Genomic DNA, 16,367 nt, shown 5'->3' with positions numbered 1-16,367 from the left:
GAAATGAACCCTGTGCTATGTGGCTGGGAAGCAAACTTCTTACCACACAGCCATACCAGTACACACACGCGCACACTCGCATACACATTCACACTCTATGTTTGTATTTATGTATGTATATATATATATATATATATATAGAGAGAGAGAGAGAGAGAGAGAGAGAGAGAGAGAGAGACAGACAGACAGACAGACAGACAGACAGACAGACAGAGACAGACAGAGAAGGTGCATAGCCCAGTGATTGGAGCATCTGGCTCACAATCATGAGATAGTGAGTTCAATTCCCAGACCGGGCTGTGTGTTGTGCTCTTGAGCAACAAACTTTATTTCACGTTGCTCTTGTTCGCTCAGCTATAGAAATGAGTTGTGACGTTACTGGTACCATACTGTATCTGCCTTTGCCTTTCCCTCAGTGGCATGGGCCACTGCTGGTCTTCCACAAACAAGCTTGCCCGGACTTGAGCCTCGGAGTGGAAGTTTCTAGGTGCAATTCCATGATCATTCATGACCGAAGGAGATCTTTAACCTTTATATTCACAGAATATTGTTTACTTTCCCGTGCTACTATAAAGAGTGAAAGTAGAAAGACCGGGCCCGTGTGCCTTTACCAGTAGTTCTATGAAAAGATACCTGGCCTGAATTTTTCATTGTTTCATATTTTCTCTATTGTATGGTAATTTGTCAAGAATTAATTGTACCAATATACCATCGTTTAAGTTTTTAAAACTGCCGTTTGTTTGTGTCTGTATCAGCCTAATATATTAATTTAACTTGAAAGTCATGTGTATGTGTGTGTTAAATTAGTATATGTATGTAGGTGCGCAGGTTTGTGAGTTTTAGAATATGTGTATGTGTGTGGAGTCTACCATAGTGGAATGGTTATGATGCTCAATTCGCAATCAGGTAACTTGGTAAGTATCTTTTAGTATTGCTCACAGATGGCTCAAGTTTTTTTTCAGTGAAATTGGATAGGCGGAAACTGCTTGAAAACTCATCAAATGGATTGTTCTTCTAGTTCAAGCACCAATAGATGGAACGCTGAAGGACATTGAATCTTGAAATTAATTTTAAAGGTCCATATACCTATTAGAATACTTAGTTTATCTTCGCACATCTGACTTTTTATATTATTCGCTTGAAATGACAGAAACATTCAGTACTATTTCATAACTTTCATTTTTCACAATAGCTTTCAAAGATTGGAGATTAATCTGTTATATGATTCTTTTACCACATTAATATGCACTGTCCTGTGCTTTTAATCGATTTTAACTTGTAAAAGAAGACAAAAAGAAACGCTATGTTATGCCTAGTTACATTCATTATAACATGTTTATCATTATTTGATATGCTGCAAATATAACGCTCAATGGCGACTTGTAGCAAAATTCTAAGCTTTTCAGTTGTTCATGTATTTTCAAAATACGCTTAAGAGATGATGCTGATGATATTAGTAGAGCTCCAATTATATGCTTTACGATTATTTACTAGTAGAGATGGATATTCAAATCGGTAGAATTTTATTGAATTTAAAATATCTAGGATCGACATAATGATTAAAAGTATTGGTGCCATTAAATTGACTTAACCCATTCTCTAGAGTTTTATCATAAATCTGCAGAAAAAATCTATATTTAAACGAAGAAATAATTTTCATAGAATTAGTTTTATTCCTAGTTTCTCATATAGAATTCTACGACAGAGCAAAAGAATATAACATGAGAAACATTGGATAATTCTTGTTGCATAAATGTAGGTCAGCTCTGAGTGGTCAGATCCTATGGTCAACAATGTCCCAGCTATGATCATTTTGCCTTTTTGTATATCAAGGACTACATTGTTAAATGTGTTCTTTTATTTAAGGACTGCGTGATTTGGGGGACATTTGGCTGTACTGTTACATCTATGCATTTTTTGTTGTCAATTTCATTTGCCAAATATTTATATTCGATGACCCCTAGCTCATAACACATAATAAGCTAGCATAGAAGTTTATGGTGGAAAACAGATGAGACTAATCTCTGTCAGGATGGGGCACTAGTTTCTAGGAAGGCATTTCTTTTAAACACACAAATTTGTTAATTTAATGTGCATCTGCAGTATACAGTTGTAACTTTATACCAATTTTAAATGCTTATGTATTGCAGGTGGGCCAAAACTCTGAAGTTTAAGAATCTTGGTTTTAAGATATACCCTAGCACCGGTGGTGACATAATACAACTAACTCTTCTATATGCTGCTAACTCTTCAAATAATTACATAGCATAATAATATATGCATAGAGAAATCGTGTAAAGTTATTCATATGAAATATAGCAAGTTTATTTAAGACTTTGTAAATCTTCACTAGATATTGTATAATAATATTGTTGTAGAGGAGAAATTACATGTTAATCAGTGTTAACATATATTAAAAAATATAGTACTTGACGTGTAACTAATGTTAAAGGAATAGACTCAAGCAGAAAAATAGGATGTTAATAATCTTATACATCCGTGTCAAAAGCTATAAATAGATAATTTATATAAATGTGGTTCTGCTGTTTCTACTTCCAGAAAATAAGACCGTCTAGCGAGTTTGATTTTGGGCTCATTCATAGACAAGGTCTCCAAGAAAGCCAAGTTTCAAAACTTTTGTTTAGTATCCGAAACCTATATGAAATGAAGCACTTACCTCGAAACATGATTTAAATGGCTTCTTCATTCGTTGTATGAACTCTACATTGACAGTGCGTTCTCACATATCCTCTACATTACTTTACACTTTTGTGTCATGCCAATGGCAACACGAACATAGCCTTAATAAAACACAATATGAAAGGTATTGAACGTGAGTTCTGAGAGTTCTCCTGTAGGAGCTTGTATAAATGAAAACCCATAACGTTTCAAATACAGTTAAGATGTTTCCTTTGTAAAAAGAAGCAATTTAACTGTTGCATCAAATATTTTCACTATTTCTCAGACATTTAACGAACTGTACAGATAAAAGAAAAACAAGAATATCATTTGGAATTCATCGATTTATATTTCTGCTATTTGATTTAGATGTTTCCTGAGTATGAATGGCTTTTTGTTATCTTTACAGAATTCGTTCCTCTTCTCATTTATCCACACCCACGTCTTTTATCATGCATATTGGAATAGAGAGGACATTTATGCTTACTTTTTCTTCTTCAGATATCTGCAAACTCAACATCCGTTAGACTTCATCCAAAACAGCTGCAACGATTGTTGCATTATTGTACCTATATCTGTGTGTGTGTGTGTGTGTGTATGTGTGTCTGTGTGTGTATGTGTGTGTGTGTCTGTGTGTGTGTCTGTGTGTCTGTGTGTCTGTGTGTCTGTGTGTTTGTATGTGTGTGAGTGTGTGTGCGTGTGTGTGTTCATGTTTTTTGCGAATGTATTTCTGTATTATCTACAACTTTGAATGTCTCTATTCAGCATATCAGAGAGTTTCGTTTTGAAATATAGCATCATTTTGTATTAATTCCTGATAAGCCATTGTTCATATAGTTACACATAACCACAAACATTTTGCTTCCTAAATCAGACACAATGCTAAGGCCGAATACGTACACGCGCGTGCGTGCACACACATATATACACACACACATACACGTGCACACACGTGCACACACGTGCACACACACACACACACACACGCATATAAAGATAGATAGATAGATAGATAGATAGATATGTTTCTTTATTAGCCACACAGGGCTGCACACAGATAGAACAAATTACAAGGTAGAGCTTTTCTTTTGAAGGTTTAAAAAAAATAAAAAATAAAAAAATAAAAAAAAATAAAAAATAAGAAAAAAATAAAATAAAAATAAAATAAAAAAGGGGGGTCGATCAAAAGGGATCGTAAAAGGAGAGAAAGAGGACAAAAAAAAGGGGGGGTTAAAAAAAAGGGGGAGAGGAAAAAATTGATCAATAGGGATCGTTATCACAGAAATGTCAATATGAAGTGTAAAGGGGGGGAACAGGTGAGGTTTACCCGTGGAAAGAAAAGCCTACGGAAAAGACCACGGTAACCTCGGTCAATGAAGTCACATGTTATATTTCTTTTTTTTTTTTTTTTTTTTTTGCAAATAAGCAACTCTCTGTATTAATTTTACGGTTCATAGAATCATAGTCAAGGTGGCTTCGTCATTCATACGTGCCATCCTTGCTACATCCACCCATCTTTTTTTAAAACATTCACTAGACAAAACTTGCCTCTCTACTCTCACTTTTTTCTTCAAGTGATACTTGAAGAAGTTGATGAGAGATTGACCAGAGAGGAAAGTGTTTGTCTCTAATCCTTTCAGATAGATAGATAGATAGATAGATAGATAGATAGATAGATAGATAGATACATGCATACATACATACATACATACATACATACATACATACATACATACATACATACATACATACATACATACATACATACATACATATATATAACGGGAAAGTTTACGAAAATAAACAAAAGACGAAGGCAGGTGGAGTACAAACAAACAAAGGTATTGGTAAAGCGCTCAGGAATAGAAATAGAAAAAGTATTTTACGTATCGAGCCTACACCCTTCGACAGAGAGATACACAGAAAAAAAAAAACAAGGAGAGAAACAAGGAGAGAAAACAATGCGTGTAGGAACTAACGATCTATCATGGCGTCGGACATTTTACATCGACCTTATTGTAAAAAGTTTATACACACATACATACAAATCAACATACATGTGTATATGTATTTTGTAGATAGACTAGATATATTTCTGTGGGCGCGTGCATGTGTATATGTATATCTTTGTGTACGGATGGAAGAAGGAACACTCATCACGTTTTGTGAGGATTAAGTGGTATGCATGGGCGACTCTGAGTCTTATAGTAACCCAACGATTTTAAGAGAAACTTTTAGTAAGCAGATCCCTGACAAACTGTACGTTGGTATGTGTATACGTATGTATGTATATATATTCTTTCACTTGTTTCAGTCATTTGACTGCAGCCATGCTGTCGTTCCGCCTTAAAGGGTTTTAGTCGAATAACAGAAAAATATTTCTTCAGATATATGATGTAATTGAAATTTAATTTCTCCCAAGAAGTATTTTTTTCTATTTACAATATTACTTAGGGAAGGAAGCACTCCGTCGGTTACGACGATGAGGGTTCCGGTCGATCCGAATCAACGGAACAGCCTGCTCGTGAAATTAACGTGTAAGTGGCTGAGCACTCCACAGACACGTGCATCCTTAACGTAGTTCTCGGGGATATTCAGCGTGACACAGAGAGTGACAAGGCCGACCCCTTGAAATACAGGTACAGCAGAAACAGGAAGTAAGAGTGAGAGAAAGTTGTGGTGAAAGAGTACAGCAGGGATCACCACCATCCCCTGCCGGAGCCTCGTGGAGCTTTAGGTGTTTTGGCTCAACAAACACTCACAACGCCCGGTCTGGGAATCGAAACCGCGATCCTATGACTGCGAGTCCGCTGCCCTAACCACAGGGTCATTGCGCCTCCACACAATATTACTTAAGAAACCACCTGAAAGTAATGAAGACAACTTGATTTTATTGCTCTGTTCCTTTCTCGATCTCATATTGTTCTCTAAAAATGTGTAACGTTTAAAAGTCTTAATATTAATATATAAATAGATTCTTAATATATTTAATTCGCGTTATTTGGTATCAGTTGTCATCGATACCAAGAATCCTAGCCTGACATATTGCTGCTTTTGATACAAATAAATGAAATATGACTCGAAGTAGGGAAGTCGGTGATGTACTTTAGACGAGACATGCAAATAATGCTTCAATTTGAGTATATTAGTGAAACGTTTATATGTTAGTTTGGGCGAAAGTAGACGCGAATTCAGTGTGTTTTGACCGATGCGTGATATTATATTTTTTCCCAACAGATCCAAAGTAGATAAACTGTTCTTTCCCATGATAAAAACGCAATTATATTGCATATATCTCGTCAACTGATCACTTAGTCTGCTAGGTGAGCTGAATTCCAATTAATCAAGTTTCGCTTCCACAGAACGAAATAATTGCAGTGGATTTGATGTCAAAACATATAAGTTAGTAATTTAATACCTCATATCATTGATCAGTTTTCTTTTTACGGAAGGGATTATAGAGAAAGCGCGACGTATAATGGTATGGGTAGTAGTTTGTTGCAATTTTTATAACATACCAATTAGAAATAAGAGACAGTCAGGATTGCATAATTGCATTTTTCACCAGAATGGAGAAAGCTGATTCGGAGACTATAGATCTAATCCATCAGTGGAACTATAAATAGCAATATATATAGAAATTAAGCAGGAAAAAGTTCATAAAATCCTTGTGTTATGAAACGGATATTTTAAACTATTAATATTTCTCCTTTTTCTGAGTGAGAACAGCCCTATGGAAACCAAGCAAACGGCTTTATGAGTCCTGAGGCTCGAAAAACAATATGTATGTATATATACATTTATATATGCATGTATGTATATATGTATGTCATTATTCAGTTTTATTTCAAGATTTCTTACCAATAGAGAAAGAGCCGGTTTCTAACCTAGTTTCAGGGCTACTTCATTGCAATTTCAAAATGAACAACAGGGTATTTTTGTATGTATGCATGTATATATGCATATGTGCAGATTTCTATGTTTTGTTTTTTGTGTGTATTCTCATGAATATAGTTACATATCTAGACATGCTCATATATGTTTAAATGATAAACTTCTGGAAAGTTTTACAGATACTTACAGTTCCACTGATGGGTTAGATCTGTAGTCTTCGAATCAGCTTTCTCCTTTCTGGTTCTGAGAAGCTCAATTTCTCAAGATTGATATTTAGACAGTGTCTTGCGTAACCCAGGTTCCCAATAATTACAGGTATAAATCTGAACTTGTAATCTGGACAGAGTAACTACAGATTACTCGATAGTTCAGCGTAGGTATTCTCTTTTTCACTGATCTTCAGCTTTACGTTAACATCCGCTGGAAAGCTAATTTCCACAAATGTACAGTTTCTCTCTTCTATCCGAAATCATTATATCAGGCTTGTTGTGCTTACATTTTGTTGAGGTTTTCAGTGGGACATTCCACCAATACTCCTTTTTTTGTTATGAGTGGCTATGGCTTCTACCATACTGTGGTTCTTATTTGTTTGTCCTCGGCGTTATCCTTCCGACGGATTTCGTTATTGAGTGTCCTAGATACAACGTCATGTCTCATCGGTAGATAAAACCGTTATGGTATTTTCGGACAACTACTTATGATGTGGGTGATATCTTCGGTGTTAACTCCACAAAGTCTACATCGGGTGTCACAGTTTACTGATTTTCCTGCATCTCTATCTCTTTTGTGCATTAGCTATTTGGTTAATATTTCATGTTCCTGAATTGCAAATGCATACCCTTCACAGAGGGAGGTAGTGATCCAGTTATTGGTCCATGATAGACTGCTTTGGTGATCAATATTATAATGACTTCGGAGCATGTATGTATGTATGTAACTGGAATATTCGTTGTAATGAGTTTTGTTCAAATAGAACTCTTTTAAACATTGTTTCAAAACAGATTTTGAAAGAGATTTCCTTATATTAATTTTTCTTTTATAATGTTACTTCATCTGTGATCGACAAGAGCGTATTTCTCTCTATGCATGTCTGTGTGTGCGTGTGTATGTGTGTGTGCATGCGTGTGTGTGTGTGGTGTGTGTGTGTGTGTGTGTGTGTATGTGTGTGTGTGTGTGTATGTGTGTGTGTGTGTCTGTCTATATTTATCAACTACAACTGATATATGGTACTGTGAAGTGTCACACTCTAGATATCTATAACAAAAATAAAAACCTTACGAAGGTCATATCATGTGTTTATATACTGCAATCATATTAAAATGATTTTTAAATGTATAAACATTGTTTTGCTAGGTAGTAGTCTAGAGCTAAATAGATCATATGTGTAGATTCAAAAATATATATACGTTCCAACATAGTGAGTTTGTGGACTAGGAGCAGAAGATTTCAGTACTTTTGACGATATAGAATTTATGTAGAGTGCTATATTACATCTACTCTATAAGGAATAAGTATCCTAATTAATTATATTAATAAAGCAACTTATAGGTTCCATTTTCTGTAAACATGACAATTTAAAACAAATCATTTCAATACGATTGGATACGAACATATCGAATATTATGTATTCTTTTTTTATTACTATTTTCCTTGAGGCAGTGGTAAAGAAAATACTATAAAGGCGTTTAGCTTTCTTGTAACGTTAAGAAACGAAATACATAATAGATGATGTTTAAATTATTTGGGTCGTGGTCACGAATTCAAGTTGTTCGCGGTGCTTCGTTCTATTTACTTGTCACAATATTGGAAAGTAAATGGTCTTATCTCCATTATATGGAGAAAATAAGTACGAGGATCTTGGGAACTTCCCTACTATAGAATAGCATCATACCAAAATCGATAAATTCAGTCATCTGTTTAAATTTAGGGAACCAAATTTTAGTAACACAGTCTTCCTTGAGATACTTTTGAGCTTAGTACACTTGTTATATTTTCGTAATTATAGGCGTAGGAGTGACTGTGTGGTAAGTAGCTTGCTTACGAACCACATGGTTCTGGGTTCAGTCCCACTGCGTGGCACCTTGGACAAGTATCTTCTACTATAGCCTCGGGCCGACCAAAGCCTTGTGAGTGGATTTGGTAGACGGAAACTGAAAGAAGCCCGTCGTATATATGTATATATATATATGTGTGTGTGTGTTTGTGTGTCTGTGTTTGTCCCCCTCAACATCGCTTGACAACCGATGCTGGTGTGTTTACGTCCCCGTAACTTAACGGTTCAGCAAAGGAGACCGATAGAATAAGTACTAAGCTTACAAAGAATAAGTCCTGGGGTCGATTCGCTCGACTAAACGTGGTGCCCCGGCAAGGCCACACAGTCACATGACTGAAACAAATAAAAGAGTAAAAGAGAGTAATGAGTATAGTTCATATTATTCCGGATATATTTTTAACTAATAACTAATTAAAAGTAATAAGAAATGAGAAATTTGCACCTTGTGTTATAAATATTGTTATTTATTTCCTTAGAAATAAAAGGACACGATATTTCTTTCAATATGTTCGTATTGTTTGTTTGTTTGTTGTTTTTTTCACATAGCTAGAGAGCGTGAGAGGAGGCGACTGAGGGGAATTAATTGAAGCAAAGATCAAGGGAGGCATATAATAAATGAGAGAAAATGAACAATCTTTGGATACAATCATGACGTAAACCATGATCTAATATGTGCATGCTGATGACACTTCTATAGCAATAAATATATCTATATTGTTGCATTTGCAGGAAATTCGTAATTTCGATCGCAATCTACAACGTATTTTGTTGGAAGAAGAAATGATGAAATGCCTCTCGGGAATATCCAACCAATCCACCAGAATCGAAGGTAATCTTTAGTCAGTCTCCATATTGTTTGTTACATTGCTGTTGTTATTGTTTTACACTGTTTTATGCATGTGTATGTAGATATGTATAAATGTGCTACAGGGTGTTCAAAAAGTCTCTCCGCAGTAAGTATTTTATTGCAAAATAAATATTTATAAGATGGTATGAGAATACAAGAGAATATATTAGACTTTAGAAGACTTTCAAAAAAAAACTTTATAAGAGGTGTTGAAAGTGTCGCCCTTCATTTTCAATACATAAGTTGACGCTTCTATACATGTTTTGAAATACAACTTGGAGAGTCTGACGCGGTATGGACCGTGTGAAGGTTGTAATTGTGTCTTTTAGCTCATTAATGATTTTCGGGCGATCCTTGTACGCTGTTCCTTTACTTGCTCCCCAGAACAAAAAGTCTGGCGATGTTAAATTAGGTGATCTTGGTGGCCAAAGATCCCTTCGAAATAATCCGTTCATCGAAAAACTCTTGAAGTAACGCCATGGTGATGCGTGAAGTATGTGCTGTAGCGCCATCTTGCTGAAAGTATGCATTATTAATTTCACTTTCAGTGAGTTGGCCTACAAATGGATTGACAATATCTCTCGGTGTTGATGGTGTCTTCAAAAACTTCACTGCGACGAGACTTTTTGAACACCCTGCATATATGTACGTATAAGTGTACAGTAAACCTTTTGTAAACATTGTAAACACATTTTAACCTCGGTGAGAAAACACCCACCATAATAAAACCACAAATTATTATAAAACTTGCTGAGCCTTTGCCTGAAGTACTTTAACTCACAGATTTATCCTGTGAAACCTGTATCAAGATTTTGGAAATACGAAACATCTGTGATCACTACCATACCACAAAAGAAAGAGGCGAGGGTGTTAACTGTACTTATCTTTCTAGTGACGTAATTTTCTGAAACCAAGCTTTTTAAACTTCTCTATGTAAATCAAAAGCTACCAGCACCTACTTTTATACTACCCTTCTCTCGTTAAAGCACTTGGAAATATTCGAGATCTCAGAAGTATAGTATAAAATTGAACTTATTAGTGAATTACTAGCGCAGAGAAAATCTAAAGACTTGATCCATCGTTCTAAAATGATGGCTATCTGAATCTTACGCAATGGATTATATATTAATCTACTCTAGTGTAATAGGATTTCAAATTTTGGCACAAGACCAGCATGTCTGGGTGAGTGAATAAGTCGATTTCATCGACATCAGTACTCAACTGGTCCTTATTTTATCGACCTTGAAAGGATAAAAGGCAAAGTCGAGTTTGGCATAATTTGAACTCAGAACGCGAAGGCGGACAAAATGCCGCTAAACATCTTTCTCGACGTGCTAATAATTCTGCCAGCTCGCCGCTCCTAGTGTACACTCAAGTGTAATATAATAGTTTAAAATTGCCCTCGGAGCATTTCCAATATATTCCCACTTCAAGTGAATATGATGAGCTCATTGCTCAAGACAGCAACTTGCATGTTTGAATATTTCTGCAATAACGATTAGGTTTATTCCTTAATTACCCTGCGCGCGCGTAAGATAAAAGCACGGCAGTGTAGTCGCTCATCTTGGTCTGTTTGCCTGTGTGTTTGCAAAATTACTGAAAAACGGCTGAACTGAGTTTCACCAAATTTTCGCATGTTCTCAGCACAAGAATCTATTACCAGCGCATAAGAACATGTATTATGTTTATTAAATACCGTTTATCTCTCACCAGATAGTATACTTTTTGTCGATCTTACCATCACAGAACGGTACACAATATATATATATATGCCTAATTTACTCCACCACCTACACCACCAAACGGTATACACAGATGCTTATAATTATCAAGTACTCACCCTGAATTTATATATATATATATAATATATATATATATATATATATATATATGTATGTATGCATATATATATATATATATATATATATATATGTATGTATGTATGTATATATATATATATATATATATATATATATATATATTATATATATATATATATATATATGATAAGTAAAATTAGGGTAATAAGAATTATAGGAATTTTTATTACCAGTGGCCTAGCGCAAAACAATTAGTCAATAGACTATACATTATTCATATAAAATATCGTGTACATTAAAGCACATTAAGAGGCTTCCATCATAGGAAAGCCTTGTGCTAGAAAGAGCAGTAAACAACTCAAACCACTAATTAGGGATAAATTCTCGAAGGGAAAGAAAATTTAAAACATTTATCCCTAATTAGTGGTTTGAGTTGTTTACTGCTCTTTCTAACGCAAGGCTTTCCTATGATGGAAGCCTCTTAATGTGCTTTAATGTACACGATATTCTATATACATTTATATATATATATATACACACACATATATATATATATATATATATATATATATATATACTATTTGAATCGACCCTCGTCTGCGTGTGTATAGATCATGGTGTATCTGTGCACGTAGTCACCTGTGAGTACATACATGCATACATACATACATATATAGATAAATACATACATAGATATGCGACTCTGTGTGTGTGTGTGCGCGTGCGTGTGTGCGCGTGCGTGTGTGCGCGTGCGTGTGTGCGCGTGCGTGTGTGCGCGTGCGTGTGTGCGCGTGCGTGTGTGCGCGTGCGTGTGTGCGCGTGCGTGTGTGCGCGTGCGTGTGTGCGCGTGCGTGTGTGCGCGTGCGTGTGTGCGCGTGCGTGTGTGCGCGTGCGTGTGTGCGCGTGCGTGCGTGTTTATGTGTGTGTACAGTGACGAATTCGAGGGTTTCGTTTATTTACGAGTTGTTTTTTTTATTTCACGTGAGTATAAATACCTATAATGGTGATATTTAGAATAAAAATTAAACTTACAAATTTCCCGATAAGGAAGTGATCATATTATTTATAGCCTACAACGAACTACAGTACGTTTGATTCGCCTGCCATCACTAAAAGACGTTGAAAACACTTCTCAAATTCTATGCACTATTTTATCAAGTCTACTTTTAGCTGTCATCCTTTTGGGTTCCTAATCCTCTTTTAGTCAAAAAGTTACAAAGTTTAAGTCCAATTAAAAAGCATAGGTAAGCAAGGCATTGTAAGCCACACTATAATTTTCGAAAAAATTATCTGTGCACAGGGTATGCATCGCCCCTCCGATTAATTTTTTTCTTCTTGAACTTATTTTCCAGATTATTTCTGTTACTGATGTGGTTTTGAAAGTTAATGTGGTTAGTTTAAACGGTTAAATAATTAATAGTGATTCTGTTAAATGTTTAAGAATGATTACATAATCATTGTATTTTAGGCAAGTATGATAGTCTTTTAGCATTTAATAATGAATTATAGTGTCAGTGAGTGTTTGCAGAGCAATTTCAGTTTTCGATTGAATCCAGTCCAGTTCGTTTATACAGCAAATATCCATCATACAGGTTGGACAGACTTCCAGGTCGACACATTCACTTATAAAGCAAAAACGTTTACAATCAACAATATTAAAAAAAACCCACTTTTGTTCCTGCGAAAGACAACTAAAGAAATTCTTTTTAGGAATGTGATTAGTATTTCAACGTATTTCCACACAACTAATATCTTAAAAGACATTCTAATCCTATGTATTTGATGTGCTTATGCTTGTGTGTATTGGTGTGATTAGTTTCAGATTTCAAATACCTTGCAAATATGCCATAAGTTATGGCATGATGACTAAAGCAGGAAAGAGAATTTAAGAGCCTACATCAAAGCGATGGAAATGTTAGTAATCTTAATAAATAAAAGTGAACGTATGCATGATCTAATTTGCAAACAGCAATTTTGCACGTACATAGATGAAATTTTGCATAAGGGCACATCATTTCATGATAAGGCATAGCTATGTAACCTTGTTCTTATGCTTTTTATAAACATTCGTAAGTTATAGATGAAGATAAACTGAGGCAAATCATGGATAAAGAAAATATCTGTTGGTTCAAGTAATCACGTGCTATCAGTGAATCCCGAAAGCAAGTGGTCGTTTAACAAGCAACGATTATTCAAATATAACCTGTGCGTATTTTCACACTAAACATAATGAAATATTATTCCTCAATTACATACTAAGCCGCTAAAGTAATCAGAGACTATACATCATTGTAAATATAATGTACATATAAAGGATAAAAGCAAAGACAAAAGAAGGGTATTGATACAAGCAATATATTTATATATATACAAGCAGTATCGCCCGGCGTTGCTCGGGTTTGTAAGGGAAATAACTATATAAGCATTTTTAGAGAGTTATAGCCAAAAAATAGCAAAAAATGCATCAAAAATGGGAAAAAAATTATGGTAATTTTTTTTTTAGAGAGTTACTTCCCTTATATAATAGCGAAAAATGCATTAAAATGGGAAAAAATAATGGTAATTTTTTTTTAATCGTAGACTCATCGTAGACACGCACTAATACCCAGAAGGGCTCGATATGAATCACGACTATAAGATACCCGGTTTTGGTTAAACTGCACCGCAAATGTGTGTAGTAGTAGTTAGGAATCTAAATCGTAGGAGACAGACACACAACTTCACTTTATATATAATATATATATATATATATATATATATATAATATATATATATATATATATATATATTGGGTCATCCCATAAATAATGGTTTTTTTTTCAATTGCATGAACTAAAAGTTGAAGGACGGATAAACTACATGAATAAACTCGCTGTAAAAGCAGATAGTAATTTTACCTTGTATCTATTCTTAGTGCAAATTTCTTGTCGTGTGAACATTTTGCCATTGCTTCCTGTGTCATTTGTTTAACTGTTATGTTATTGCGGTGAGTTGAGGTTGTTTTACGATTGTTTTTGTTGAAGACTGTTTATTGCTTCGTTGAAGCAGCTTGTTTTCAAATTCCCCCATGCGGGGGAATTATAGTTGAACTGTGCGGCTTTGAGCCAATTCTGTGGGATGTATGTCCAAATTTTTCTGTGTTCGGCGTCTAGCCGTAGATTGTATGAGCAACATCATGGAGTCACCATTGAGTTCAATGGACTCACCAAATAGTTCAATTATTGATATGCCTGTTTTTGTAACCGGTGAAGAAGGAAAAACACCGGCGGTGTCGCCAAAAGAGTTCAACTTTGCAGAGGCAGCAGGAAAGAAGGAGAGACAAATTAACACGAAAAAGAATAATTTTAAAAAGTTTATGTCTATGTTAAAAAAGGAGAGGATGGAAATACAAGTAGTGGATCATTTCGGTTTGAACGGCAGTTTTTTCTAGCGGTGTCATATGAAATTGTCACCCATAATTATGACCCTAGTATCGATCTATTGCATTTCAATTTGTTTTAGGGATAGGGTTAGGGTTAGGGGTGGGGGAAGGGTATTTTTTTCTTCACAAATGTAAATAAACCCAATCTGTTTCTTAAACGAGGGACATATTCATACGGCACAGAATGTTTTTTTTACCTCAATAGACGTCAGTGATTGGTTGAAATTGCAGAAAATGAAGAAAAAAACAACAAATATCTTACAAACTATAGAATTTTCTCAATAAAGCCAAGAGAAAAAGATGCTTTATAAACACATTCTACCAGTATACGAAGTTTAAAATTTTTTAGTTACCCAGAAATTATGTTAAAAACTGCCGTTCAAACCGAAAAAATCCGACGACGACTGGACAAAGCGAATATTTTCGGAATCTGGAGAAGTTTCTCGGTATATCACATTCTTTATTTGTGCTAGAAGACTATAACACAATCTCCGACGCACGTGTAGATTATGTTAGCTCGTATACAGATAGAAAAGGTAATCCTTGCTTCCAGGAACTGCTAAGCCGCTTTGAGCTGGCAGATCCATATAGGCTGGAATTTCCGAACGCTCTATTTTCGACATGGTCAAGCAGCGACGGATCTTCCAGGTCGTACTTAGATAGAGTGTTAATTAGAAAAGCAGATAGAAATATAGCTAGATGTCCACAGTTTCATCCGGTCAGCTACAGTGATCATAATATATAATAGAGGTCCCGGCTACTGGAAACTTAATACGTTCCTTTTGGCGATTAAGGAGTATAGAGACCGGATTAAGTTGTTGATTCAGAAAGATTTAGAGGAAGCAATGAAAACTGGCTCTACGCCTCAGGCGAAGGCCAAGAGACTGGAGTTAAACCAGCACCTCGAAGCCAAACACATGGGTTGCATTGTCAGGGCTAGGCGTCGTGCAGTGGATTGTGAGGGAATCAAGGCCACAGGATGGGCCCGAGTGGTGGAAGCCGAACGCAATAATGATGCCACAATCCGATCTTTGACGAAGCAACAAAGTATGTTGATAGATGAACCCGAGGAGATGTGTGAGACTTTTCAGGAGCACTTCGCCCAGCTTTTCGGTGGGGGGGGGACGGATAGTAGGAGGGACCTAACGGACTTCCTCGCCGTGCTGCCGCGCCTATCGAGGCGGGAAGCGGAGTGCTGTAAAGGGCCGATCACACCTGAGGTAATTGAGGCTATGGTAGACTGCGGCGTAGGTAAGGCGCCAGAACTGGATGATCTATCCTATAAGTGGTATAAGAGTATGCCAGAATTGTTCGGGCACCTGCTGACGAATGTCTACACGAACTGGCAGCAGAACGGATTTATTCTCAGATCTGTTCGCCGGGGAGTGGTGACGCTTGTCAGAAAGGACCTGGACAAGGAGGATTCCGTTGATAATTTTCGGCCCATCATTCTGCTAAACGCAGAGTTGAAGATTTGGACCGAAGCATTATGGAAAAGATTGGCGCCCATCGCGGATGGTCTAATCGGAGAGGCACAGACATATGCCGTTCGCGGCAGAACCATCCAGGATAATCTCCATCTTATACGGTACACTTTAGAGGGGTTTAATAGGGATTCTAGCAAGAGTGGGACACTGGCCCATTTAGACCAAT

The 16,367-nt window shown here is 36.0% G+C and overlaps 1 protein-coding gene across 1 annotated transcript in view; it reads left to right on the top strand.

Moving 5' to 3' along the window:
* Positions 1 to 16,367, top strand: part of LOC115215019 (glucagon-like peptide 1 receptor) — a 170,314-nt gene that overhangs the window by 78,423 nt on the left and 75,524 nt on the right. The window contains exon 2 of the mRNA XM_029784139.2: positions 9,356 to 9,455. Within this exon, the coding sequence (XP_029639999.1) occupies positions 9,356 to 9,455 (100 nt within the window). The remainder of the gene's footprint in view (positions 1 to 9,355; positions 9,456 to 16,367) is intronic.

This window comes from Octopus sinensis, linkage group LG8 (assembly GCF_006345805.1).
Source record: "Octopus sinensis linkage group LG8, ASM634580v1, whole genome shotgun sequence".
Lineage (NCBI taxonomy): Eukaryota > Metazoa > Mollusca > Cephalopoda > Octopoda > Octopodidae > Octopus > Octopus sinensis.
Note: the sequence above shows the minus strand (reverse complement) of the source record. Positions and strands in the feature narration are given on the sequence as shown.